The following is a 25,940-nucleotide window of genomic DNA, read 5'->3' as shown; positions in this document are numbered from 1 at the left end:
ATGAAAGATGGTTTTTACTTAAGTTTTCAGTGAGCAGGTTGAGAGCAAAATGGGTAGCTGTAATATACTTTAGGTCTACAGGGTCTGATCAGTCCACGATTATAACTTCAGAAACTATGCTTCCATGTTGTTTCTAAACTGTAAACTCAGTGTGCAGGGTAAACTTCCTCCATTACCCTTGCCTAAAGTCTTGAAGTTTCTAAAAAAAGAGCCTTTTGAACCTATCATGTCAATTCCAATTGATATATTGTCTAGGAAAGTGCTATTTTAGTAGCAATACTTTCTGGATGTAAAGTAGAGAAGGTAGTAGCTTGTTTGTATCAGGAGCAATATTGGCAATGCTTTGATGACAACCAACCTTTTCGGCCAAACATATTATCAAAATGTCATTCACCACCAAAAGATATATCTTTCTGTTCTTTCAGAATCATTTTAAGTTACAGGATTGTATGCACTAGATGTAAAAAAAGCATCAACACATGTTATCTTATAAGAACTTCAGATAGTAGAAAGATGGACCCGCTTGATGTGAAACTTAATTGCAAGGAGTGAAAAGCCAGCTATGGGAACCCTGCTTCGATCAAACGTGCATGGCTTTAATGTCACTTACTCAATGTAGGGGTTTCTCTTCGCACAAGGATCATGGTAAGATATATAAGGGGAATGTCTGCTTCATAGGCTGACGAAAAGCGGGTATCCAGTCATGACATTTGTTATTTTGTTACTTGGACCATTCCTAATACTTTTGTGAAACATTATAAGTTAGCAGTGGGTGGTCCATATGTGGCTGAATTTGGCAGTGGGATGTTGAATGTAGTTTGCCGTAGAGGATTCATTTCTCTCAAATAAAAAAATATAAGTACATTATAGATGTGTACTTGGTTGTTATTTATTAGAATATATCAAATAGTCCTCATACATCAGGTCTGAGACGAGGCAGGTAGGTGAGAAGGCTAACTTGCCTGCTGGTAATCTTTGCTACATTCTGAGACGCTAACCAAAGAGGCTGTGCTTCCCTTCTGCTTAATACTACAGGCTTTGCTAATTAATGTGAGAAAGCAAGTATAAGCTGAAGGGGTGGAGCTAATTATGAACACATTTTAGAGATCAGCAAGTTGGTGAAACAGAGTTTGAGTGAGGTCAGGGATGATGAAGTCTAGATTTGAAGTAGTCAAGATTACTGGTAAGTCACTGAAAGATTCCCAGTTGGTTGCAAAATGGAAAAAATTGAGAAAAAACACCTGATAGAAAAAATAACTGATTTTGATGTGTTTATCATGGATAACTCAACACTTTTTCTGCATGTGTATGATGCTCTCTTCCTTGAGCTTCCTATCATACGCTTTATTGTAATATGTTTTACTTATTTTCAGATTGTTTGCAAATACAATCCAGCTGCACAAATGAGCAGATGCGGGCTGAAAATTTGAGTTCAATGGACGATTTCTTGATAGTGGGGTTTTCTGATCTTCCTCGCCTTCAGCTTCCACTTTTTGTTGCATTTTTGCTAATTTACCTGATAACTCTGGCAGGTAATCTCCTAATTATGGTAACAGTTTACTCTAACTCACATCTGCACACTCCCATGTATTTTTTCCTCACAAAATTGTCCTTCATTGATATTTTCTACACATCATTCCTTTTTCCTCAGATGTTGGCTGGATTCTTTCAGGAGGCAGCACATATTTCTATGAATAAGTGCCTTGTGCAGGTTTATTTTTTCGCTGCTTTAATGGCTACAGAGGTTGAACTGCTTGCCATCATGGCATATGACCGGTATGTAGCCATCTGCAACCCCTTGCGATACATGGCCATTATGACTAAGGGTTTGTGCATGCAATTAGCAGCAGGAAGCTGGGCTGTTGGTTTTATGGTCCCAGTAGGTCACACTTTTCTTATTTCCAAGCTCTCTTTCTGTCACACCCACATTCTCAACCACTTCTTCTGTGAAATGACAACACTGCTGAAGATGTCATGCACCAGTACTCACACTATTGAGTCTCTTACCTATTTATTTGGTACTTTAATAACAGTGTCATCATTTATTTTAATCATCACATCATATGTCAAAATCACTTTGTCTATCCTTAAAATTAAGATTAAAGGGGGGAGGCACAAGGCCTTCTCAACCTGTGCTTCTCACCTCACTGTTGTTATTTTATTCTATGGATCCCTTTGTTCCACAAATATGCGACCAACATCAACATATTCAATGAAAGGGAACCAGATAATGTCTTTGGCATACATCACTATTACTCCTCTGTTCAACCCCATCATATACAGTCTGAATAATACAGAGTTTAAAAACATCCTGAAGAAGAAAAGGAATACATCATTTGTAAAATGTGTCTCGTTATGTCAATGATGGTGAAATCAACATTATGATCCATTGAAAAGTCATATTTTAAATGCTTATGGAGATGAAGTGATACAAGTTATTGGAATACTAGCCACCTATATGTAATTTTTGTACCATAAATACCTGTCTAGTTTTGCAACAGAAATGTACCTTAACTTTATAGGAACACAATGATTTTCTGATTTTCATTTTCGAAAGCAATATATCTACCACATATTGAACAAAAAATTGCATGTTCTGATGAATAGAAGCACTAGGAAGGAAAAATAAGTCATTTTGGGATATTAAGTTATTCTTGAAAATACATTTGGCAAAATTATGAATTAGACTTGCTGTGGATATTTTTCTACTAAAAAAGAAATCAGAATGAATGCCCAATGGATTCACGGACGTCTATTAAAACATCATGTTACGCCATCGATGTAAAACATGCCCAGCACATTTCCCTCTTAAATATCTGAAAACAGATACAAACAGAAACATATTTGATTGTATTTTGTGGATCACACAGTGGAGTTAAAATATAGAAATAGTGACAAAAACTATGTAATTAATGTTATGGTATACAATTTCGATGTTTATTTAAAAATACATAAAGTCGCTGAAATGGTAGTGATCTTTTGACTCTCCTTTAGGCAAGACCCCAAAACTTTAACTTTGGGACTGTTACAGTGCTCTGGAACTCTGAACAAGGACAGCAGAGAAGGGACGCAATACACATAGGTGTCAGCAGATGTTGAGGCAGAATCGTATAGTGAATTCTGGATCTTAATGGCTCATAACTGTATTCCTGTTTATAGATTATTGGCACAGAAGAAAACACCTCTGTTGCAGACTAAGCTGTTAGATCACCATTTGTCAAAGAGAAGATACTCTTGGTGAATAGAGCCCTCCTCTTTAAGTGACAGTATCATAATATTTTAAAGATAGATGTTGGTCAGAGAATGCAGAGGGGGTACAATATGTTTCTGTAGCCAAATAGCATAATACATATTGAAAGGGAAGGGATCTCCTTTAGCCTAAGCATCCTTCAGCAAACCTGAAACCCTCCCTTGAAGGTTCTTCTAAGGCTCTATCTCAGTCAATCAATAAAATAAAGTACATGTTGCAGAAGGTTGTGAGGATCACTTCAAAAACAAAATTCTGCATGTGAAAATTAATGAGGAACTTCATAAATATGATAGCAAGGTTGGTTAGGTTGAGGTTGAAGTTTGAAGAAATGTCCATTAATTGCAGGTTTATTAAATGGAACATTCCAACAAATTCAGATGCAAACCTTAGTTGCAAAGAACTACTTCTTGGTATATAGGATGGAGACCCTGAAGTAACTTATGAGATGACATATCTTGCCTGCCATTGATTTCCACTTAGAAAAGTTAAATGCTATGACAGTGTTCATCAAAGCATGAGTTCAAGAGACTCTGTATTCAGTTGGGCCCTTTTCTGCACTGATAAACTCAAGATGCAACTGTCTGAAATAATGCTGAGTGGAAGGCGTGATAAAAAGGATTCGTACAAGGTGGGTCAACGGTGATGATCCAACTACAAGGGCATGTCATGGGAGTCATTGATTTGGACAAAGGTGTTAAGGAACTGCTATCATCTCTCAGTTACAGATTTTACTTCATGCAGATGTTAATCAGAAAAAAAAACAGGGACTTAATACATAAAAATCATCATTAGTAAAATTCAACCACAATGGGGAACCAGCAGCAAATGTAGGTTTAAGGTGTAAGGTCTGAGGACTCCAAGATGCTGCTAATCTCCTGTGGAATCCCGGCAAAGGAAGGTTCTGATCAGCGGCATCAGGAGAGGGAGTTTTGAAGAGAGGATCTGCTAACCCCCCACAGCGCCTTGAGACCCTCAGAGGTGAGTAGTGCACCTATAATTATCATGATTGATTGTTTGAAAGACAGGCTGTAGTGGGAAATGGCTGAAGGACGTGAAAGGTACTCTTTTGAATGATATTGTTCAATCTGCTAGATTCTTGGGACTAGAGACATCAGCATGCTTAGTGAGTTATCCATCACAGATTATAAGTGCTGCTCTTATATAGGCTTATTGTGGTAAGGATTTGGGAAAACCACCTTTTCTTATATTTAGCTGTGAGGATGTTCTTGCCAAAATACATCAACTGCTGGGCTTCAGTACTATAGCCTACCTGCAGTGAAGCTATCACTGCAACCAGCGCCAAGTCCCATGGAGTCATAATTCACTTACGCATTAGTAAAAAATCAATTTAATTGAGGGTATGTATGTGTATGTGTATGTATATATACAATGATGACATAACTAATGACATCTCAAATGGCATCACTGATGACATCATTCACAGAATCTCTGACATAATCACTCAGTAAATATATTTAAAAAATCCTTCTGTGAACACTGTGGGAGCAATTTTCTACAACATTTTTAATTCAGTTTTATCTCCATGCTGCAGCAGTCAACCTAGGTTTTATAGTAATAAACCACAGAAACGGGGTTGTTTCTGTGACACAAAAAGACGAAATGTTCCCATATGTTGTATCCTGCACAGGTCTGCCATGCCTTGCGCTGCAGTTCCAGGCAGGAAAAATTTACTTCTGAAGGTCTGAAGAGTGTGGGCCTTCCGATGTTTATTAGTCGCGAATATAACGCAGATGAGCCATCAGCTGAAGAATCCCAAAGGAAGAGCCAGCTGAGTGTCTCTTCTCATTGGCGGTTCTGCTACCTCGAAATTAAGTGTAAAATTGTCATTTTAGTGAGGTTTGAACTCTGTAGATTTACAACGCTGCTTCTGTTCTCCTACACCTTAAATGTAGCCCTAACATATTGACATATCCTCGCTTGATATTGTACCAGCAATTGCATGTCTCAGGAACGAGGGCATCAACTATGCCACTGAAAATCTCCTTCAGAGGAGATCCGAACTTCCTGACCGTCTATTACTTAAAATGCTGCCACTCAGATTTTTAAAAGGAAAGCAATATTATAATGTTATGTTTGGCTTTCATCAGAAGTCTTTGCACAAAACATAGAATTTGAAGGCCAGTTATTCACTTTTCTAACATTATAGCAGTGAACAGCACATTTAATTGTTTAAAGGTCCTACATCAGATCAGTGAGAAATGAGACTCTGAAGCTCATGCTCCACCAGATGTTGATCTGACTATTTCTGCTTACTGACTCACATCTGATGGCATCATAGAGGGCCAGATCTTACACTGAGAATAGAGAGCATAGCTCTAGGTAAGAAATGGGAAGGCAAGGCTCAGAGTGTGATAGTGGTGGATGGGAGAAAGTCAGGAGGGTGTTATCAAGGTTGGTGGAGTGTGTGGCATGATGCCAATTCTTTGCATTCTGAGTCTGCTCAGGAGGGAGAGAGTAGAAATGATGAGGATTTACAGTGTCCAAGACTCCTTGTCTTTCTCCTTCTATAAACTTTTAATGGATTGGTGGTGATTCCATCAACAAGATAGAGATGCAATCCTCTCAATGTTAAGAGCATGTATTGTTCTTATTGTCTTTTTTAATTTATTCAATACTGAGAGACTAGTGGCTTAAAAGTCCTGTAAGTGAGAAAATGATGCAAATGTCTCTCTAGCACCATAACATTCCATACTTTTCTTATTCACTTCTGATAGGAAGGTGAGTTTTCTGTTTTGAGCATTTTGTAATAACATATTTGGAGCAAAGTACAAGTAAAAAAAAACAGCCTCCACTCGCTGCCCTGGTTAGAGTTCCATCCCACTAATATTATCCACAGGACAACAGAGGCTAGGTTAGCTGAGACTGGAACATTTCTGCTATTGTTTCTAGCACCTCTTTCCACCATCCAACTGCAAACTGGCATAGGAACCATGTGTGCTGAGTTTGGCATAGGAGTGACTTGCCAGGAAAGATTTTGTTTAAGCTAACTGTGGATAAGTACAATCTTGTCTTAACCTTCACTGACAACTCTCTAGGCTGTACTGATTTATTGTGTCTGTTAGAAATGGGATTTCTGGTTGGCTGAGGCTTGTGCCAAAGCCACGCAAAAACCACCACTCTAGTTAGGGCAAGGAAGTTACACTCCAAAGATAATCCCTGCTTATCCCGTTGGCAACGTGACACGAGCAGTAAGGCTGATCCCGGAGGCAATGTGTAAAGCGTTTGCATGCGCACCCAGCAACAACACCCAAGGCCCCCCACAAAGGAAACTCCACACAAGGTTATATATAAAAATAGCCTTTGTATTATACCAATCACATTAGATAATAAAGACACAATTTACGCTTGGCCACTGGCATGGGCAGAATTTACAGGGGATTATATGCAGAGGACAGGGCCACATGGACCACTGTCAGGAATAAGCACTTGGTAGAACTAGCAATTTGAGGAAATAGCACTTTGTAGGAATTGCACTTAGAACATACAATAATTGTAGTACCAAATAGCAGATGTAGAACACAACCAGTAACCACTGGTAAAAGGTAAGTACACTAAGCATGGGCGAATTTTGCGAATCTCGCGTTCGCGAATTTTGCGGATTTTGCGGATTTGCGAACTCGCAATCCGCAAAATCCGCGAATTCTCGCGAATTTGCGGATTTTTTTTTTGTGTGTTTGCGCGGGTTTCTGCCAGTTCGCGAGGGTTTTGTACAATGTCGCAAATTGCGAACTTACCTGTCGGGTCGCAAGTTTCGCGAACTTGTTGTTTCTACGTGTCCAGCCTGTTTGGGACACTCTTCTTCATTACTGCCACTCTCTGTCACCACTGCCACTCTCTGACTACTCATGCCACCCTCTGGCCCACCCATGCCACCCTCTGTTTCATCACAGCACCCTCTGGTTGTCCAGTCAGTGTACATTATTGTGGCAACGCAAGCACACCTTCCCTGCCTCAAGTGACCTGAATTAATTTGGGGCTGATTAATGTGTCACAGAATATTTTTTTAGCTGGCACCTGCTTCCTTAGTGCTTCCTGATTAGTGATCTTTTGAACTTGCTAAGTGCTTTCATTGTTGCAAAATTAGTTACAACACCTGCCCTGCCCCAACTGACAATAATGAATTAGGGGCTGATTAATGGATTTGAACCTCCAGCCTGGCTCCTGCTTGTCTCCCTTAGCTGTAATTCAGGACCTTTGTGGCATATGTGTAACTATTCTGAGGTTCAGAGCAGGGTCACATAATAGTTGCAACTGGCAACTGAACTCTGGAGGGGCCCCTCAGGAAGCACTACAGGAAATGGCTACTAATGATGAGCCTGAACTTTTGAACCTGGTAAGTAGTTTCAGTTTTGCTAAGATCGTATTTCTGCAATTTTGCACTTATTCGCGGGGCGCGAAGTTGTACTGGGAAGCCGCGAACTCACGCGAACAGTGCGAGCAGTGCGAGCAAAATCCGCTGCTCGCGGATTTGCGGATTTTGCGGGAGATTCGCGAATCTCGCGGATTGCGAATTTACCGAAAATCCGCAAAATCCGCGAGCGAAACGGATTTTCCGCCCATGCTTAAAGTACACCCTACGCAATCCTAACCTCCTTAGGCATATATCACACAGGGAACCATGAACTCACTAGCATAACTATACTAGGTAAAACAACCTCCTAAGCATAAAAACACATTTAGAGGTATAGGCAAAAAGCATTGCATATTAGGCATAAATCACATTAGGCAAGTAATCACATTTGCGCCAAAAATCACATCACTGACCCCAGGCCAACTTGGCCTCTCCGGGGCTCACAGTCCCAATGTCCAGAATGTCTGGGCTGGCTGCGCAGGCAGCCAAAAAAGAATGCCCAATAGGCCCAAATGATGGAGCTGCCCACTAAGTGCTGGGCAGCTGGGGAACGGAGCCTGGGATCAGCGTGCCTCCTGGCTCTCCTCTGGGGCTCAAAGAAACATCAGTGCCCCCAAATTAACGTGGGAGCACCGTGGGCTCTGAATGAAAGGGTGCCCCGAAGCACATGGAGCCACGGGGCTCTGAATTGCCAGGAAATGACCCCAAATGACGTGGGAGTCCCGCTCTGGGGACTCTGAAAAACAATGGCCCCTTGGAGCCTCGTGGGCTCGAGATACAACAATGCCGCCTCTAACGTGGGAGCCACGGGGCTCTGAACACCAAATGCTCCCTTGAGGTTGAGAACAAAGGGGGAGTGGCCCGCTGCCTCCCGGGGCTGCTCTCTAACCAAAGAAAATGCCACAGACGTTGAGATTAAAGTGGAGCGGCCCATTGCCTTCCGGGGCCACCCCACACTGACTCCGGACTCATCGAGGTGCCTGCACTCACCGGCTGCTGTGAGGCGGCGTCTCCGCTGGGCTTCCTTACTCCTTCTCGAGGGCGGCGAGGCAGGCAGGGTGCGGAGCTCTCCTTCCAACCCGGGAGCCCCGCCCACACCTCCCATCGCTCTCTGACTCTCTCAGTACCAGCAGGCAGTCCGGGGCTCTCCTTTGCACTCAGGTGCCCCAGTCAGGATGTGGCAAGCTGCTTCCAGGCCCAGGAGCGCAGGGTGGGCTCCTCTCCACTTCCTGTTCCTCTCCGGGGGCAGCCAATTAGAGCACGGCAAAATGAGGACGTAGGCGGACTCCAGGTCCGCGTTGGTGATTATTTTATACAGGGCAAAACAAGGGTTAGGCTCCCTCCGAAATTGTGGTATAAAGCGGGGCAGGCACCCGCTAGGCACACCATGCAGGGTGGGCACCTGCCAACAATTTCAGAAGTATGGCAAATAAGCGGGGTGGGCACCCGTGCCGAAACTGAAGAAAGGGGGTATCCTCACACCAGGGAATCCCTCGGGAAAGCGCTCTCAGCTCTGTGCTTCAGTTCCCAGCAGAAGCGCTCCCAGCCCCAAAGGCCAGGACTTCTGGGAAAGGAAGTTTTAGCGCTCCCCAGGCACTTGGAGAGCAAAGTCCTGGAAAGACTTTTTAGTAAGCAGGGGGGCAAAGGCGGGCCCAGGGGCCAGCTCACAGGGCCCTCCAACCTGGAGGCAGTCCCCAGTGGTGGTTCCTCCTGGCGCCCAGCAGCAGCAGGCCCCCCTCAAGATAGGATCCAGGAAAAGAACATTTTCATGGGGTCACAGCCCCTTCCTATACACATATTTCCTTTGTCTCAGGTTGCAGGGTTAAGGAAAAAACAGATGCAACTGGTTTTGGAGCACTCTGATGTGCTCAGCCCCTCTCCCCATTCACAGGACAGACTAGGGACATCAGTCGCACCACAGGGGGCGGAGCCAGCATTGTGTAGGGAAAGCCCAGCCCTATTCAGGTCCCAGGTGCACTGTTCCCTCACATCAACATGCAGATCTCTCCATTCACCACCGAGGGCATACCAATACGGACTCCTGGAGCCAGGCACCCCAGCCAGCTCCAGCCACTCACAAGCCAGACAGTCAATTCATATTTCTTACACAGACATGCCAACTTCTAGAAGTGGCACTTCCACACTAGACACAGTAAATCCGCACACATCATCGCGCAGCATTTACTCTCACGAGTTTGCACATACCAAACTCGACCATGCACTCCCCACACATCAGGAACATCCATGGACACATACATTCCCCATGCATTCCTATGGGAGGGCAGGCCAATCTCACCACATGCACTCAGAGTTCGCACGCACTTTACACTGGGACACAGTGTTAAAGTGCGCAGAAGCTAAAACAACCAACGCCAAGTCACATATCAAAACAAAAAGTTTAGGGGTGAACCTGCCAGAAGGGCCATGTACAACAGTGTCTATTTATAACCCTCCATATTCTCTTGCAAATCTCTTGCTAATTCATCATCAGAACATGGTTCTCACCTATTCAAGAATTTCAATTGTATTGTAGACTGTGCCTCTGCCAGGATGTGAGATAAATGTATGCTTATGCCTTTTGTGTCTGCAAAATAGAAGTATAATGTTTTCTAATTGTGTCTTTTGCTTGGTAATGGCTGCTTCATTAGCTGAATTGAGGGCCCACTGTGTCAACTCCAGGTACTGAATATTTTAGAAACTCTAAGGGCCTGATTATGATCCCATCAGGAAGGTCATCCCAGATCAATCCGTAGTCGGACCTTCTGACCGACTCGTACTGGGATCCGGTTTTCCCAAACAATGCATCACGATGCCGAAAACCCTTTACTTACCAAACGACTCGGTCAATCCAAATCCGTCTTCATTTTCCTAACAAGAACTCTCCAGAAACGCAGAATGGAGTTGTCTGGAGGCACTTCCCAATACGAATCTGAAAGCCAAAGTACGATGCATTCTTTCTATGCGCCAAATCGGTCACCACAACCAACACGTCAGAGTACTCGGAAGGGGGGTATTTCAGCTCTGATTCATGCCACAACAACACGATTCCTATGACCGTAACTGTCCAGCTATATACCCAATTGCGCAAGTCATCCCTCTACTCTACATCTACAATGAATTTGACAACCCCAATCGACGCGGTCATCGCAGACAGTAAGTTAGACACCTAAACAATTACTAACTACCACGCAAAAGACAATACAAGAGAAAGCAGGGGCGCAACTACAGTTAAATTGGGGGGGAATACTACTAGCAATCTAGAGGCAATTTTGGGTGAGGGCTAATATTTCCAGCAATTCAGACCCAAAGAGAGGGTTGTGGGGCTAATATCCCCAGCAATGCAGATGCCAATGTTGTGGTTGTGGGGCTAATACCCCCAGCAATGTAGTGGCCAAATCTGGGGTTGGGGGGCTAACACCTGCCCAATCAGGCAGCTCGTTCTTGACCACCTGCGCATTACATACAGCGCTTCCACTCCATGCTGACTTGCTAGCTGCTCTCTTGAGCTTTTTAAAATTACTCGTTTTCGTAATTTTTGTACTTTTAAATAAAATTGTTGACCCTGTTGTGAAATCACCTGGCACATGCCTAATTGTATTTGCATCCTCTTACAAGCACTGTAATCGGTGGAATCACCGCTCTTTGCCGGTCCCTCGCCTTCGTTTGTTGGTTGTTGGCGGACATCTTTGGTTGGGGAAGGGGAAGAGGGTGCACGCGCTAGTCCTCTCTCTAGGAGGCGACTAGGGCTTAAAAGCTGCCATGTCCACGCGCAGCGGAGACGCGCAGCGGGGATGCCGGAATATCGCCGGAGTTTCGCCAGAGTCAAGCCCGTCTGTGCCCGTCCGGGCCCAGACGGGCTCAGGGCATACCACTCTGCTCATTCCATCTAGACATCTGGCCCCCCCCCTCAGGTATTCACGAGACTCTCTGCTCTCGCTTCGCGCGACTAAACTGCCTAGTTGCCATTATAATTGGGTTGAGGGTACTGCCTTTAAACACTGTCTTGGGTGTTCTGTGTCTAATAACTGTGTGGCTTTAAACTCACTCACTATGGCTCTGCTTAATTGCAGATCACTGCCTTGTCACGCGATAGAAATACACTCCCTCCTTTTGGACCACTGTCTGGATGTGTTATTCCTGACGGAAACGTGGTTGACCGCGTGTTCTGGTCCCGATATTGTCAATGCTCTCCCACCGGGTTACCTCATTTTCCATCTTGATATGCCGGATGGGAGAGGGGGTGGAGTGGCCATCGTGTATAGAGATACTTTCGTGTGCAAAGCTGTAGACTGCGGTATTACCAACACTGAAAGCTGTCATTTCTCCCTCGGCATATCTTCTTCCGTTTCCATCTCCGGCCTCCTTTTGTATCGCCCTCCTGCTGCGCTGGGGAATTTTGTGGACTCCATTATTGAGGCCATCATTCCATTAGCCGCTGCCTCATGCAACTTTGTACTTCTTGGGGATTTTAATCTTCACTGTGATGACCCCAATGACGTGGTGGCAAGAGATTTATTGAGCTCATTTGATGCTCTCGATCTTCACCTCGCTCATTTGGGAGCCACTCATAACAGAGGTCATCAACTTGACGCTGTTTTTCCTAATACTGCCAACCTGCAAGCCCTCCAGATGCTGGCCCTTCCCTGGACGGATCACCACCTTATTCCTTTCAGTTGGTTGTTGAAGAACCGGGGAGATCCCGTGCCTAGACAATACACTGTGGAACGACTCTGGTCGAAGCTTCCGGTTGACAGTTGGGTTGAAGAGCTAGCGATAACTCGTCCTGATCCTGTAGATGACCCCAATATTGCTGATCAACACCTGGCTAATTGGCTTACTAACTCCCTTGATCTACTGATTCCTAAAAAAAGGAGGCTTATCAGGGAGAGAAGAACTGCTTCTGCCCCCTGGTATACTCCGGAACTTAGGAGTTGCAGAACTTCTTGCAAAAGGCTTGAACGTGCCTGGAGGAGAGAGCAGACGGAAGAAAGCCGGGCTAATTATAAAAGAGAGATGAGAAAATACAAAAGTGCACTGAAGGATGTCAAAAAGATTTTCTTTAGTGATAAGATTGAGAGGGCAAGTAACTCTCCAAGAGAATCGTTTAAAATTTTTAAAGAACTCTTGAAAGCCCCGGTCCCCCCAGTCGTGCACGTTAATCCTAAAGACAAATGTGAAGAACTGGCTAGTTTCTTCCATTCTAAAATAGATACAATCCTATCCTCTCTGCCCGCTATGCCTCAAATCTCTGAGCCGGCTACTGGTCCAATAAACTGCCCGACCGAACTTGTCTCTTTGGGCCCCTTCTCGGAGGAGGAGGTTACAAAGGTCTTGGTGGAGATGAAGAGTGGATCTCCGAGTGATCCAGTGCCTATGAAACATCTTAAACTTGTGGCTAATACTCTGTCAGCTCCGCTCACTGACCTTATCAACCTCTCTCTCTCTCGTGGCATAGTCCCTCAGAGATGGAAAAGGGCAGTAGTAAAAGCCTTACTGAAAAAACCAGGCTTGGATCCCGCCAATCTGACCAACTTCAGGCCTATCTCGCTTCTGCCGGGGTTTTCTAAAATCGCCGAGAAGCTGGTTAACCGTCAGCTCTCTTACTATCTTGAGTCCAACAACCTGTTGGGAGACTCCCAGACTGGTTTCCGTCCCGGCCAAGGAACGGACACAGCCCTGCTGGCGGTAGTGGAGGAAGCAAGGAGCACTCTTGATACTGGAGGATCAGTGGCAGTGATCCTCCTGGACTTGAGTGCTGCCTTTGACACCGTGAGTCATCAGGTGCTCCTCCAACGCCTGTCAGAGGTAGGTGTCTCAGGGACGGCCCTGAAATGGTTGGGATCTTTTCTCTCCAACCGTTTCTACCAAGTCTGGGAAGGGGCAGAGCAGTCTTCCCTATTCCCTCTTCAATGTGGAGTCCCTCAGGGCTCATCGTTGAGCCCTACTTTGTTCAATGCATCTATGACTCCACTTGAAAGAGTGGTAGCCCCTTCGGGGTTGAAGATCATCAGCTATGCTGATGATACTCAGCTGGTGGTGGGCCTCACTCAGCTGGCGGAACAACCCAACTTGTTGCATGACTGCCTGGCTAATGTCTACCAATGGATGTCCAACTCGGCTCTTAAGCTCAATGGAGGAAAAACTGAGCTGATGCTCTTGGGCAACTCCAGTCCCTCCATCATTGCCAGCTGCTGGCCCCGGTCTCTTGGCGACCCTCCATCTCCCAAGAAGGAGATCAAGTCCTTGGGAGTATGGTTGGAGGAAGATCTGTCCTTCAGGACCCACGCCAGAAAGACCGCGGGGGTTTGCTTCGGTCTACTGAAGTCAGCCCGAAAGGTACTCCCACTGCTTCCGGATCCAGCTAAGAAGCTTTTGATGCGTGGTTTAATCCTTTCAAGGCTTGACTTTGGTAATGCCCTGTTTCTTGGTGCTCCTGAAGCCACCTTTAAAACCCTCCAACAGGTGCAAAATGCAGCTGCCAGAGTTTTGATGGAGATCCCTAGAAGGCAGTCCGCTGCCCCGGCCCTAAAAGCACTTCACTGGCTCCCTGTTAAGGAGCGGGTGAAATTCAAGGCGTTGTGTACGGCCCATAAAATTCTACATGGCAAAGGCCCCCCCATCCTTTTTAATATGGCCCGTCCCTATAAACCTCCACGCCTTTTGCGCTCAGACCAGCAACATCTTTTGCAATCTGCGAGAGTCAGGAGAGCTCGGACTGGGGGCAGGCGTTTCTCGGTACAGGTGGCATCTCTGTGGAACTCTCTGCCCCTTAAGATTCGCTCAGAGCACAAGATCCTAATATTTAGGAAACTTCTTAAAACCTACTTGTTTCCACAGTAGTGAGTTATCGAGTTCCTCCTTCTTTGGTCTGTTGCGCCGGGATGCCCCCGGGTAAGCTGAGCGCATTACAAATTTCATATAATAATAATAATACCCCCAGCAATGTAGAGTACAAATCTGTGGTTTGGGGGCTAACGCCCCCAGCAATGCAAAGGCCAATTTAGGGGTGGAGGCTAATATCCACAGCAATGCAGAGGCCAATTTAGGGGTGGGGGCTAATACCCCAAGCTACGTAGATGCCAAATCTGGGGTTGGGGAGGCTACTACCCCCAGCAATGGAGATGCCAATTTAGGGGTGGGAGGCTAATACCCCCAGCAATGTAGATGCCAATTTAGTGGATGTGGGGCTCATACCCCTATCAATGTAGAGGCCACATCTGGGGTTGGGGGGCTAATACCACCAGCAATGTCGAGTAAAAATCTGGGGTCTGGTGGCTAGTACCCTAAAGCAATGCAGAGGCCAATTTAGAGGTGGGAGCTAATACCCCCAGCTCTGTAGAGTCCAGTTTTGTGGTTGTAGGGCTAATACCCCCAGCAATGTAGATGCCAATTTAGGGGTGGGATAATAATCCCCCGCAGTGTAGAGTACATTGCTGTGGTTTTGGGGCTCATACACTCAGCATTGTAGAGGCCAAATCTGTGGTTCGGGGGCTAATACCCACAGTAATGTAGAGGCCACATTAGGGGTTTGGAGGATAATAGCCCCAGAAATGCAGAGGCCAATTTAGGGGTGGGGGTCTAATAGCCCCAGCAATGTAGAGGCCAAATCTTGGGTTGGGAAGCTAATACCCCAAGTAATGTAGATGCCAATTTAGGGGTCAGAGGCTGATACCCCCAGTAATGTAGAGTCCAATTCTTCGGTTGTGGGGCTCATACCCCCCATGTAGAGGCCAAATCTGGGGTTGGGTAGCTAATACCCCCTGTAATGTAGGGGCCAAATCTGGGGTTGGGTGGCTAATACCCCCAGCAATGCAGAGGACAATTCTGAGGCTGGGGGGCTACTACCCCCAGCAATGTGTACTAGAACAATGTAACTGGTGCTCATGCAAAGTGCCTCAATACATACATTTGGAGTACATGTTGCAGACATTTTCCAAAAACAAAAGCCAAAGGTCACTTTGCAGAAACGGCATTCCCACACTGTGGCAGGTGGGGGGCTGAAGAGCTATGGGTCCTGAGTTTGAACAGAAAGTGTTGTGAACAGGCTTGGATGGGCCATTCAGGCAATTGTGCATTTGTCTCTGGGCCGGTGCAACAGGGTCGCCTCTGGCCCACGGTTTTGATGCCTTTCTAAACCACAATAAGAGACTGACTCACTTCCACAGTCCACACCAGGCCACTGCAATGAGGTACATAAGCATGTGCAAAATTTCGGATTTCCCCGTGAAATCGCAAAAAAAATCCACGAATTCGCAAATTTTCCCACGAAATCGCGGATTGTTTTGCGATTTGCCCTGGAGTACTTTCTACTGGGTAATCCAGTAAGTGCACACTCATTGGGAAAATGTATAGTGCTTTTACTACACTGCAGCTGCGTAAAGGGCCAGAAGACATGTCTCCAGTGACCATGTGTGCCTGTAACACAGCACAGGCACACATTGTCTCTCCCTCGGGCTGAGTGGTGGTCGCTCCCAGTGTCCCTTGAAGACTCTTGGTATCGTTGTGCTGCTGCGATCTAAAATTGCCAACTACTGCTGCCTTCTGCCTGCCTTGCTGCCGCCTTGCTTGCTGTGCACTGTTATTATTTAATTCGGCTCATTTCAGTCGGTTTGCGCGTTTGCCCCTAGCTGCTATCGTTGTGCTGCTGCGAGCTGAAATTGTCAATTACCACCGCCTACTGTCTGCCTTGTTGCCGCTTTGCCTGTTGTGCACCTTAATTATTGAAGTCTGGTCTTATCTCTCGGTTAGCGCGTTTGCCCCCAGCGCTCCGCTGTGCTCCCCCCTCCGCCTCCATTTTGTTTGTTTTTGTCGTCCTCGTGAGCCCGCCCCGCCTCCCAGCTCAGACGCCCTCCCACTAAGTAGAACAGCGCTCTCCTACCTGCAGTCGCCGTAACTCGCTCCTCTCCCTCGGGCTGAGTGGTGGTCGCTCCCAGTGTCCCTTGAAGACTCTTGGTATCGTTGTGCTGCTGCGATCTAAAATTGCCAACTACTGCTGCCTTCTGCCTGCCTTGCTGCCGCCTTGCTTGCTGTGCACTGTTATTATTTAATTCGGCTCATTTCAGTCGGTTTGCGCGTTTGCCCCTAGCTGCTATCGTTGTGCTGCTGCGAGCTGAAATTGTCAATTACCACCGCCTACTGTCTGCCTTGTTGCCGCTTTGCCTGTTGTGCACCTTAATTATTGAAGTCTGGTCTTATCTCTCGGTTAGCGCGTTTGCCCCCAGCGCTCCGCTGTGCTCCCCCCTCCGCCTCCATTTTGTTTGTTTTTGTCGTCCTCGTGAGCCCGCCCCGCCTCCCAGCTCAGACGCCCTCCCACTAAGTAGAACAGCGCTCTCCTACCTGCAGTCGCCGTGACTCGCTCCTCTCCCTCGGGCTGAGTGGTGGTCGCTCCCAGTGTCCCTTGAAGACTCTTGGTATCGTTGTGCTGCTGCGATCTAAAATTGCCAACTACTGCTGCCTTCTGCCTGCCTTGCTGCCGCCTTGCTTGCTGTGCACTGTTATTATTTAATTCGGCTCATTTCAGTCGGTTTGCGCGTTTGCCCCTAGCTGCTATCGTTGTGCTGCTGCGAGCTGAAATTGTCAATTACCACCGCCTACTGTCTGCCTTGTTGCCGCTTTGCCTGTTGTGCACCTTAATTATTGAAGTCTGGTCTTATCTCTCGGTTAGCGCGTTTGCCCCAGCGCTCCGCTGTGCTCCCCCCTCTGCCTCCATTTTGTTTGTTTTTGTCGTCCTCGTGAGCCCGCCCCGCCTCCCAGCTCAGACGCCCTCGCCCCTCCCCCTCCACTATCCTTATATGACAGCTGTTCCCGCGCGCAGTGTCCACGCGCAGCGCCCGCGCCCAACCCGCGCCGAAGGTGCGCCAAAGGTAAGCCCGTCTACGCCCGTCCGCGCCTGGACCGCGCCCAGCGCCAGACCCCCTGCCCCTCGCGCTCCCCAGCCCCCCCGCACTACCTACGATGCCGCCACCCTCCTAGCCCTTAACCCCGGCCGCGCCCCCAACTGCGTCCAAGCCGCTCCTGGACGCACCCATGGACCGTTCTCCTGCTTCTCCTGCAAATTTAGCGGCACCGACAACATCTCCGCTACGACCACACCACAGATCCCCGACCCCAACCACCTACAATGCATCCTTCTCAACACCCGCTCGGTCCACAGGCACGCCATTGACCTTTGGAACCTACTAGACACCATCTCTCCTGACGTCGCCTTCCTAACGGAAACATGGATGAACGCATCCTCCGCCCCTGACATCGCCATCGCTATCCCAGATGACTATAAGATCACACGCAAGGACCGCACCGACCACACAGGAGGAGGAATCGCTATCGTCCATAAGAAATCCATCCGCATCTCTACCAGCTCCGACGCCAACCTCGCTAACTCCGAACACCTTCACTTCCAGATCCACATCGACCCCAAGACCACACTCAGAGGCACCCTCCTTTACAGACCACCAGGACCCCGCGCAAAATTCAGTGAAGACATCACAGACTTCATCACCCCACACGCGCTCCCCTCCAAAGACTACATCCTTCTGGGAGACCTCAACTTCCACCTTGAAAAGATCAACGACCGCAACTCCGCCACCCTCTTAGACAACCTCGCCAACCTCGGACTTAAACAACTGGTCACTTCCCCCACCCACATCGCAGGTCACACACTCGACCCCATCTTCACCTCCAGCAACCATGTCTCCTTCAGCCACACTACGGATCTCCTCTGGACTGACCACAGCTGCGTTCACTTCACCTACAACAAGCCGAAACCCATCATCCACCTCCAACCAACTCTACAAAGAAACTGGAACAAAATCACCACGGATCATATCTCCACATCGCTCCTTCGAACCTCCCCAGCCCTCTCTTCTAACGCCAACGAAGCTGCCTCCAAACTCACCCTTTGGTTATCCAACACCGCCGACACCTTAGCACCACTGAAAAAACGTCAACATAAACTAGGCAAAAAGAAGGCCTCATGGTTCAACGATGATCTCAAGAAGTCCAAGAAACTGTGCCGCTCCCTGGAAAAGGCCTGGAAAAAAGACCCATCCACCAGCACCAAGGACGCCTTCAAAAGCGCCACCCGTATTCACCACCAACTGATCCGAAAAGCCAAGAAAACAGCATTCAAGGATCGACTTGACAACAACGCCCACAACAGCAAGGAACTTTTCAACATCGTCAAGGAATTTTCCAACCCCTCGGCCAACTCCAACGACATCACCCCCTCTCAAGCCCTCTGCGACTCCCTAGCCTCTTTTTTCCACAACAAGATTGCTGACATCCACAACAGCTTTGACAACCAACCCGGAAGCCAACCCACCCTACCATCTGCTGACCATCTTCCCCCCGTAAACACCCTCAACGCCTGGAACCCAATCTCCACTGAGGACACCATCCGCCTGATGAATTCCATCCACTCCGGATCCCCCACTGACCCATGCCCTCACCACATCTTCAACAAAGCAGACTCCGTCATAGCACCGCACCTTCGAGACGTCATCAACTGCTCCTTCAACTCCGCTACCTTCCCAGAAGACTGGAAACACGCTGAACTCACCGCCCTTCTGAAAAAACCAACAGCAGACCCCACCGAACTCAAAAACTACCGCCCCATCTCGCTTCTTCCATTCCCGGCCAAAGTCATCGAGAAAGCCGTCAACAATCAGCTCGCCGACTTCCTCGAAGCCAACAAATCACTCGACCCCTCACAATCTGGCTTCCGAGCCAAACACAGCACTGAGACCGCCCTCATCGCAGCAACAGACGACATTCGAACTCTACTGGACAATGGAGACACAGTCGCCCTCATCCTCCTCGACCTCTCCGCAGCCTTCGACACAGTCTGCCACAGCACCCTTTTACAACGCCTCAGAAACATCGGAATCCAAGGAAAAGCACTGGAATGGATCACCTCGTTCCTCACCGGAAGAACCCAGAGAGTCCGCCTCCCACCATTCAAGTCCGAGGCCTCTGAAATCATTTGCGGCGTACCTCAAGGATCCTCACTCAGTCCCACCCTATTCAACGTATACATGAGCCCCCTCGCGGCCATCGCCCGCCAACACAACCTCAACATCATCTCTTACGCGGACGACACTCAACTGATCCTCTCTCTCACCAAGGACCCCAGCACCGCCAAAACTAACCTACACGAAGGAATGAAAGAAGTCGCCGAATGGATGAAACAAAGCCGTCTGAAACTGAACTCAGACAAAACAGAAGTCCTCATCTTAGGTACATCCCCCTCTGCATAGGACGACTCCTGGTGGCCGGAAGCCCTCGGAAAAGCACCCATCCCGACAGACCACGCACGGAACCTTGGCGTCATCCTGGATTCTTCACTCTCAATGAACAGACAAGTCAACGCCGTATCATCTTCCTGCTTTAACATTCTTCGCATGCTCAGAAAAACATTTCGCTGGATCCCCTCCGAAACAAGGAAAACAGTCACCCACGCTCTAGTCACTAGCCGACTGGACTACGGAAACACCCTCTACGCAGGTACCACCGCTAAACTCCAGAAGAAACTACAACGAATCCAAAACGCCTCAGCCAGGCTCATATTAGACATCCCACGCAACGAACACATCTCTGGTCACCTTAAAGACCTCCACTGGCTACCCGTCAATAAGAGGATCACTTTCCGACTGCTAACCCACGCACACAAATCACTCTACGACATCGGACCAGATTGCCTCAACTCTCGACTGTCCTTCTACACCCGCTCCCGCCAACTTCGCTCTTCCAGCCAAGCCTTCGCCACTGTACCTCGCATCAACAAGACCACCATGGGAGGCAGATCCTTTTCATACCTGGCTGCCAAAACTTGGAACTCACTCCCCGCTTACCTTCGCCTCACCCAGAATCACCTAGCGTTCAGAAAGCAGCTTAAAACGTGGATATTTGACAAATAATCCTCCTCCCCTTCCTAAGCGCCTTGAAACCCTCTGGGTATGTAGCGCGCTATACAAATTTTATGACTTGACTTGACTTGAGACACATCTTCTGGCCCTTTATGCAGCTACAGTATAGTAAAAGCACTATGGGGCAGATTTACAAGCCGCTTGCGCCTCTTTTGCCCCGCAGTTGCGTCACTTTTGTGACGCAGCGGCAGCACAAAAGATGCGCCATGGTGCTGGGTAATAACAACGTGACGCATCTGAGAGATGCGTCACGTTGTAAAGCCCTGCGCCATCAGGAGGCGTTCCGGTGCAGGGGAGGGCGTTCCTGCGCAGGAACGCCTCCTAAAAGTGGCTGAATGAAATCTACAAGATTTCACTCAGTCACCTTTAGGCCAATGCTGCATCAAAATCCTGCCCCTGCTTGAAGCAGGAGCAAGGCTTGACGCAGCATTGGGTAGATAAGACCCCCCAGAGCATTGCTGGAGCTGCGTCGCGCTTGCGACGCAGCTCCAGCAATGCGCTGCTTTTACGACACAGATGCGTGCCGCATCTGTGCCGTTTTGCCACATGGTGCGCCGCATTGTAAATGCGGCGGACCATGGGTGGCGGAGCTACGGCGCACAATAACTGGTGCATCCCTGGGGATGCGCCAGTTATTGTAAATCTGCCCCTCTACATTTAGCCAACGAGGAGGGGGGGCCAGCATTGTGTAGAGAAAGCCCAGCCCCATTCAGGTCCCAGGTGCACTCCTCCCTCATATTAACATGCAGATCTCTCCATTCACCACCGGGGCATACCAATCCTGACTCCTGGAGCCAGGCACCCCAGCCAGCTCCAGCCACTCACAAGCCAGACAGTCAATTCATCTTTCTTACACAGACATGCCAACTTCTAGAAGTGGCACTTCCACACTATACACAGTAAATCCGCACACATCATCGCGCAGCGTTTACTCTCACGAGTTCGCACATACCAAACTCGACCCTGCACTCCCCACACATCAGGAACTACCATGGACACATATATTCCCCATGTATTCCTATGGGAGGGCAGGCCAATCTCACCCCATGCACTCAGAGTTTGCACGCACTTTACACTGGGACACAGTGTTAAAGTGCGCAGAAGCCAAAACAACCAACACCAAGTCACATATCAAAACAAAACGTTTAGGGGTGAACCTGCCAGAAGGGCCAAGTACAACAGTGTCTCTTTATAACCCTACATATTCTCTTGCAAATCTCTTGCTAATTCCTCATCAGAACATGGTTCTCACCTATTCAAGAATTTCAATTGTATTGTATACTTTGCCTCTGCCAGGATGTGATATAAATGTATGCTTATGCCTTTTGTGCCTGCAAAATAGAAGTATAATGTTTTCTAATTGTGTCTTTTGCTTGGTAATGGCTGCTTCATTAGCTGAATTGAGGGCCCACTGTGTCAACTCCTGGTACTGAATATTTCAGAAACTCTAAGGGCCTGATTATGATCCCGTCAGGAAGATCATCCCAGAGCAATCCGTAGTCGGACCTTCTGACCGACTCGGACTGGGATCCGGTTTTCCCAAACAATGCATCACAATGCCGAAAACCTATTACTTACCAAATGACTCGGTCAATCCAGATCCGGCTTCATTTTCCTAACAAGAACTCTCCAGAAACGCAGAATGGAGTCGTCTGGAGGCACTTTCCAATACGAATCTGAAAGCCAAAGTACGATGCATTCTTTCTATGCGCCAAATCTGTCACCTCAACCAACACATCAGAGCACTCGGAAGGGGGGTATTTCAGCTCTGATTCATGCCACAACAACACGATTCCTATGACTGTAACTGTCCAGCTATATACCCCATTGCGCATGTCATCCCTCTACTCTACATTTACAATGAATTTGACAACCCCAATCGACGCGGTCGTCCCAGACAGTAAGTTAGACACCTACACAATTACTAACTACCACATAAAAGAAAATACAAGAGAAAGCAGGGGCGCAACTACAGTTAAATTGGGGGGGAATACTACTAGCAATTAGAGGTAATTTTGGGTGAGGGCTAATATTCCCAGCAATTCAGACCCAAAGAGGGGGTTGTGGGGCTAATATCCCCAGCAATGCAGATGTCAATGTTGTGGTTGTGGGGCTAATACCCCCTGCAATGTAGTGGCCAAATCTGGGGTTTGGGGGCTAATGCCCCCAGCAATGCAAAGGCCAATTTAGGGGTGGAGGCTAATATCCACGGCAATGCAGAGGCCAATTTAGGGGTGAGGGCTAATATCCCTATCTATGTAGAGGCCAAATCTGGGGTTGGGGAGGCTAATACCCCCAGCAATGTAGATGCCAATTTAGGGGTGGGAGGCTAATACCCCCAGCAATGTAGATGCCAATTTAGTGGATGTGGGGCTCATACCCCTAGCAATGTAGAGGCCACATCTGGGGTTGGGGGCTAATACCTCCAGCAATGTAGAGGCCAATTTTGTGATTGTGGGGCTAATACCCCCAGCAATGTTGCAGCCAAATCTGGGATTGGGGGGCTAACACCACCAGCAATGTCGAGCAAAAATCTGGGGTCTGGTGGCTAGTACCCTAAAGCAATGCAGAGGCCAATTTAGGGGTAGGGGATAATACCCCCAGCAATGCAGAGGCCATTTTAGGGGTGGGAACTCATACCCCCAGCTATGTAGAGTCCAGTTTTGTGGTTGTGGGGCTAATACCCCCAGCAATGTAGATGCCAATTTAGGGGTGGGATAATAATCCCCCGCAGTGTAGAGTCCTTTGCTGTGGTTTTGGGGCTCATACACTCAGCATGTAGAGGCCACATTAGGGGTTTGGAGGATAATAGCCCCAGAAATGCAGAGGCCAATTTAGGGGTGGGGGTCTAATAGCCCCAGCAATGTAGAGGCCAAATCTTGGGTTGGGAAGCTAATACCCCAAGTAATGTAGATGCCAATTTAGGGGTCAGAGGCTAATAACCCCAGTAATGTAGAGTCCAATTCTTCGGTTGTGGGGCTCATACCCCCCATGTAGAGGCCAAATCTGGGGTTGGGTAGCTAATACCCCCTGTAATGTAGGGGCCAAATCTGGGGTTGGGTGGCTAATACCCCCAGCAATGTAGAGGACAATTCTGAGTCAGGGGGGCTACTACCCCCAGCAATGTGTACTAGAACAATGTAACTGGTGCTCATGCAAAGTGCCTCAATACATACATTTGGAGTACATGTTGCAGACATTTTCCAAAAACAAAAGCCAAAGGTCACTTTGCAGAAAAGGCATTCCCACACTGTGGCAGGTGGGGGGCTGAAGAGCTATGGGTACTGAATTAGAACAGAAAGTGTTGTGAACAGGCTTGGATGGGCCATTCAGGCAATTGTGCATTGGTCTCTGGGCCGGTGCAACGGGGTCGCCTCTGGCCCTCGGTTTTGATGCCTTTCTAAACCACAGTAAGAAACTGACTCACTTCCACAGTCCACACCAGGCCACTGCAATGAGGTACATAAGCATGGGCAAAATTTGCGAATTCGCGTTCTGCGAATTTGCGGATTTCCCCGTGAAATCGCAAAATAAAACAGCGAATTCGCAAAGTTTCCCACGAAATCGCGGATTGTTTTGCGATTTGCCCTGGAGTACTTTCTACTGGGTAATTCAGTAAGTGCTCCCTCATTGGGTAAATTTATAGTGCTTTTACTACACTGCAGCTGCGTAAAGGGCCAGAAGACATGTCTCCAGTGACCATGTGTGCCTGTAACACAGGCACAGGCACACATGGTCACTGGAGACACATCTTCTGGCCCTTTACGCAGCTACAGTGTAGTAAAAGCACTATGGGGCATATTTACAAGCCGATTGCGCCTCTTTTGCGCCGCAGTTGCGTCACTTTTGTGACGCAGCGGCAGCACAAAAGATGCGCCATGGTGCTGGGTAATAACAACGTGACGCATTTGAGAGATGCATCACGTTGTAAAGCCTTGTGCCATCAGGAGGCGTTCCGGCACAGGGGAGGGCGTTCCTGCGCAGGAACGCCTCCTAAAAGTGGCTGAGTGAAATCTACAAGATTTCACTCAGTCGCTTTTAGGCCAATGCTGCGTCAAAACCCTGCGCCGGCTTGAAGCAGGCGCAAGGCTTGACGCAGCATTGGGGAGATAGGGCCCCCCAGAGCATTGCTGGAGCTGCGTCCAGCAATGCGGAGAGATGCGTCACGTTGTAAAGCCCTGCGCCATCAGGAGGCGTTCCGGCGCAGGGGAGGGCGTTCCTGCGCAGGAACACCTCCTAAAAGTGGCTGAGTGAAATCTAAAAGATTTCACTCAATCACCTTTAAGCCAATGCTGCGTCAAAATCCTGCGCCTGCTTGAAGCAGGAGCAAGGCTTGACGCAGCATTGGGTAGATAGGACCCCCCAGAGCATTGCTGGAGCTGCGTCGCGCTTGCGACGCAGCTCCAGCAATGCGCTGCTTTTACCGCACAGTAAGCATGGGCGGAAAATCCGTTTCGCTCGCGGATTTTGCGGATTTTCGGTAAATTCGCAATCCGCGAGATTCGCGAATCTCCCGCAAAATCCGCAAATCCGCGAGCAGCGGATTTTATGGCTTGCTCGCACTGTTCGCGTGAGTTCGCGGCTTCCCAGTACAACTTCGCGCCCCGCGAATAAGCGCAAAATTGCAGAAATACGATCTTAGCAAAACTGAAACTACTTACCAGGTTCAAAAGTTCAGGCTCATCATTAGTAGCCATTTCCTGTAGTGCTTCCTGAGGGGCCCCTCCAGAGTTCAGTTGCCAGTTGCAACTATTATGTGACCCTGCTCTGAACCTCAGAATAGTTACACATATGCCACAAAGGTCCTGAATTACAGGTAAGGGAGACAAGCAGGAGCCAGACTGGAAGTTCAAATCCATTAATCAGCCCCTAATTCATTATTGTCAGTTGGGGCAGGGCAGGTGTTGTAACTAATTTTGCAACAATGAAAGCACTTAGCAAGTGCAAAAGATCACTAATCAGGAAGCACTAAGGAAGCAGGTGCCAGCTAAAAAAATATTCTGTGACACATTAATCAGCCCCAAATTAATTCAGGTCACTTGAGGCAGGGAAGGTGTGCTTGCTTTGCCACAATAATGTACACTGACTGGACAACCAGAGGGTGCTGTGATGAAACAGAGGGTGGCATGAGTGGGCCAGAGGGTGGCATGAGTAGTCAGAGAGTGGCAGTGGTGACAGAGAGTGGCAGTGATGAAGAAGAGTGTCCCAAACAGGCTGGACACGTAGAAACAACAAGTTCGCGAAACTTGCGACCCGACAGGTAAGTTCGCGTTTTGCGAAATTGTACAAAACCCTCGCGAACTGGCAGAAACGCGCGCAAACACAAAAAAAAAAGATCCGCAAATTCGTGAGAATTCGCGGATTTTGCGGATTGCGAGTTCGCAAATCCGCAAAA

General features: G+C 47.9%; 1 protein-coding gene and 1 pseudogene across 1 annotated transcript; both read left to right on the top strand.

The window, feature by feature from the left end:
- Positions 1–1,411: 1,411 nt before the first annotated feature.
- Positions 1,412–2,365, top strand: LOC147700752 (olfactory receptor 5V1-like). The gene has a single exon (XM_086929214.1). It carries the CDS (start codon positions 1,412–1,414, stop codon positions 2,363–2,365), a length of 954 nt encoding a protein of 317 aa, XP_086785340.1.
- Positions 2,366–3,821: 1,456 nt separating this feature from the next.
- The window catches only part of LOC147700751 (uncharacterized), a 48,895-nt pseudogene continuing 26,776 nt past the window's right edge, over positions 3,822–25,940 (top strand).

This window comes from Lissotriton vulgaris, chromosome 7 (assembly GCF_964263255.1).
Source record: "Lissotriton vulgaris chromosome 7, aLisVul1.2, whole genome shotgun sequence".
NCBI classification, from domain to species: domain Eukaryota; kingdom Metazoa; phylum Chordata; class Amphibia; order Caudata; family Salamandridae; genus Lissotriton; species Lissotriton vulgaris.
The sequence above is the reverse complement of the archived record's forward strand: the minus strand, read 5'-3'. Positions and strand labels throughout refer to the sequence as shown.

Coding starts and splice junctions, on each gene's coding strand:
- LOC147700752 (XM_086929214.1), top strand. CDS start 1,412: ATGCGGGCTGAAAATTTGAGTTCAATGGACGATTTCTTGATAGTGGGG.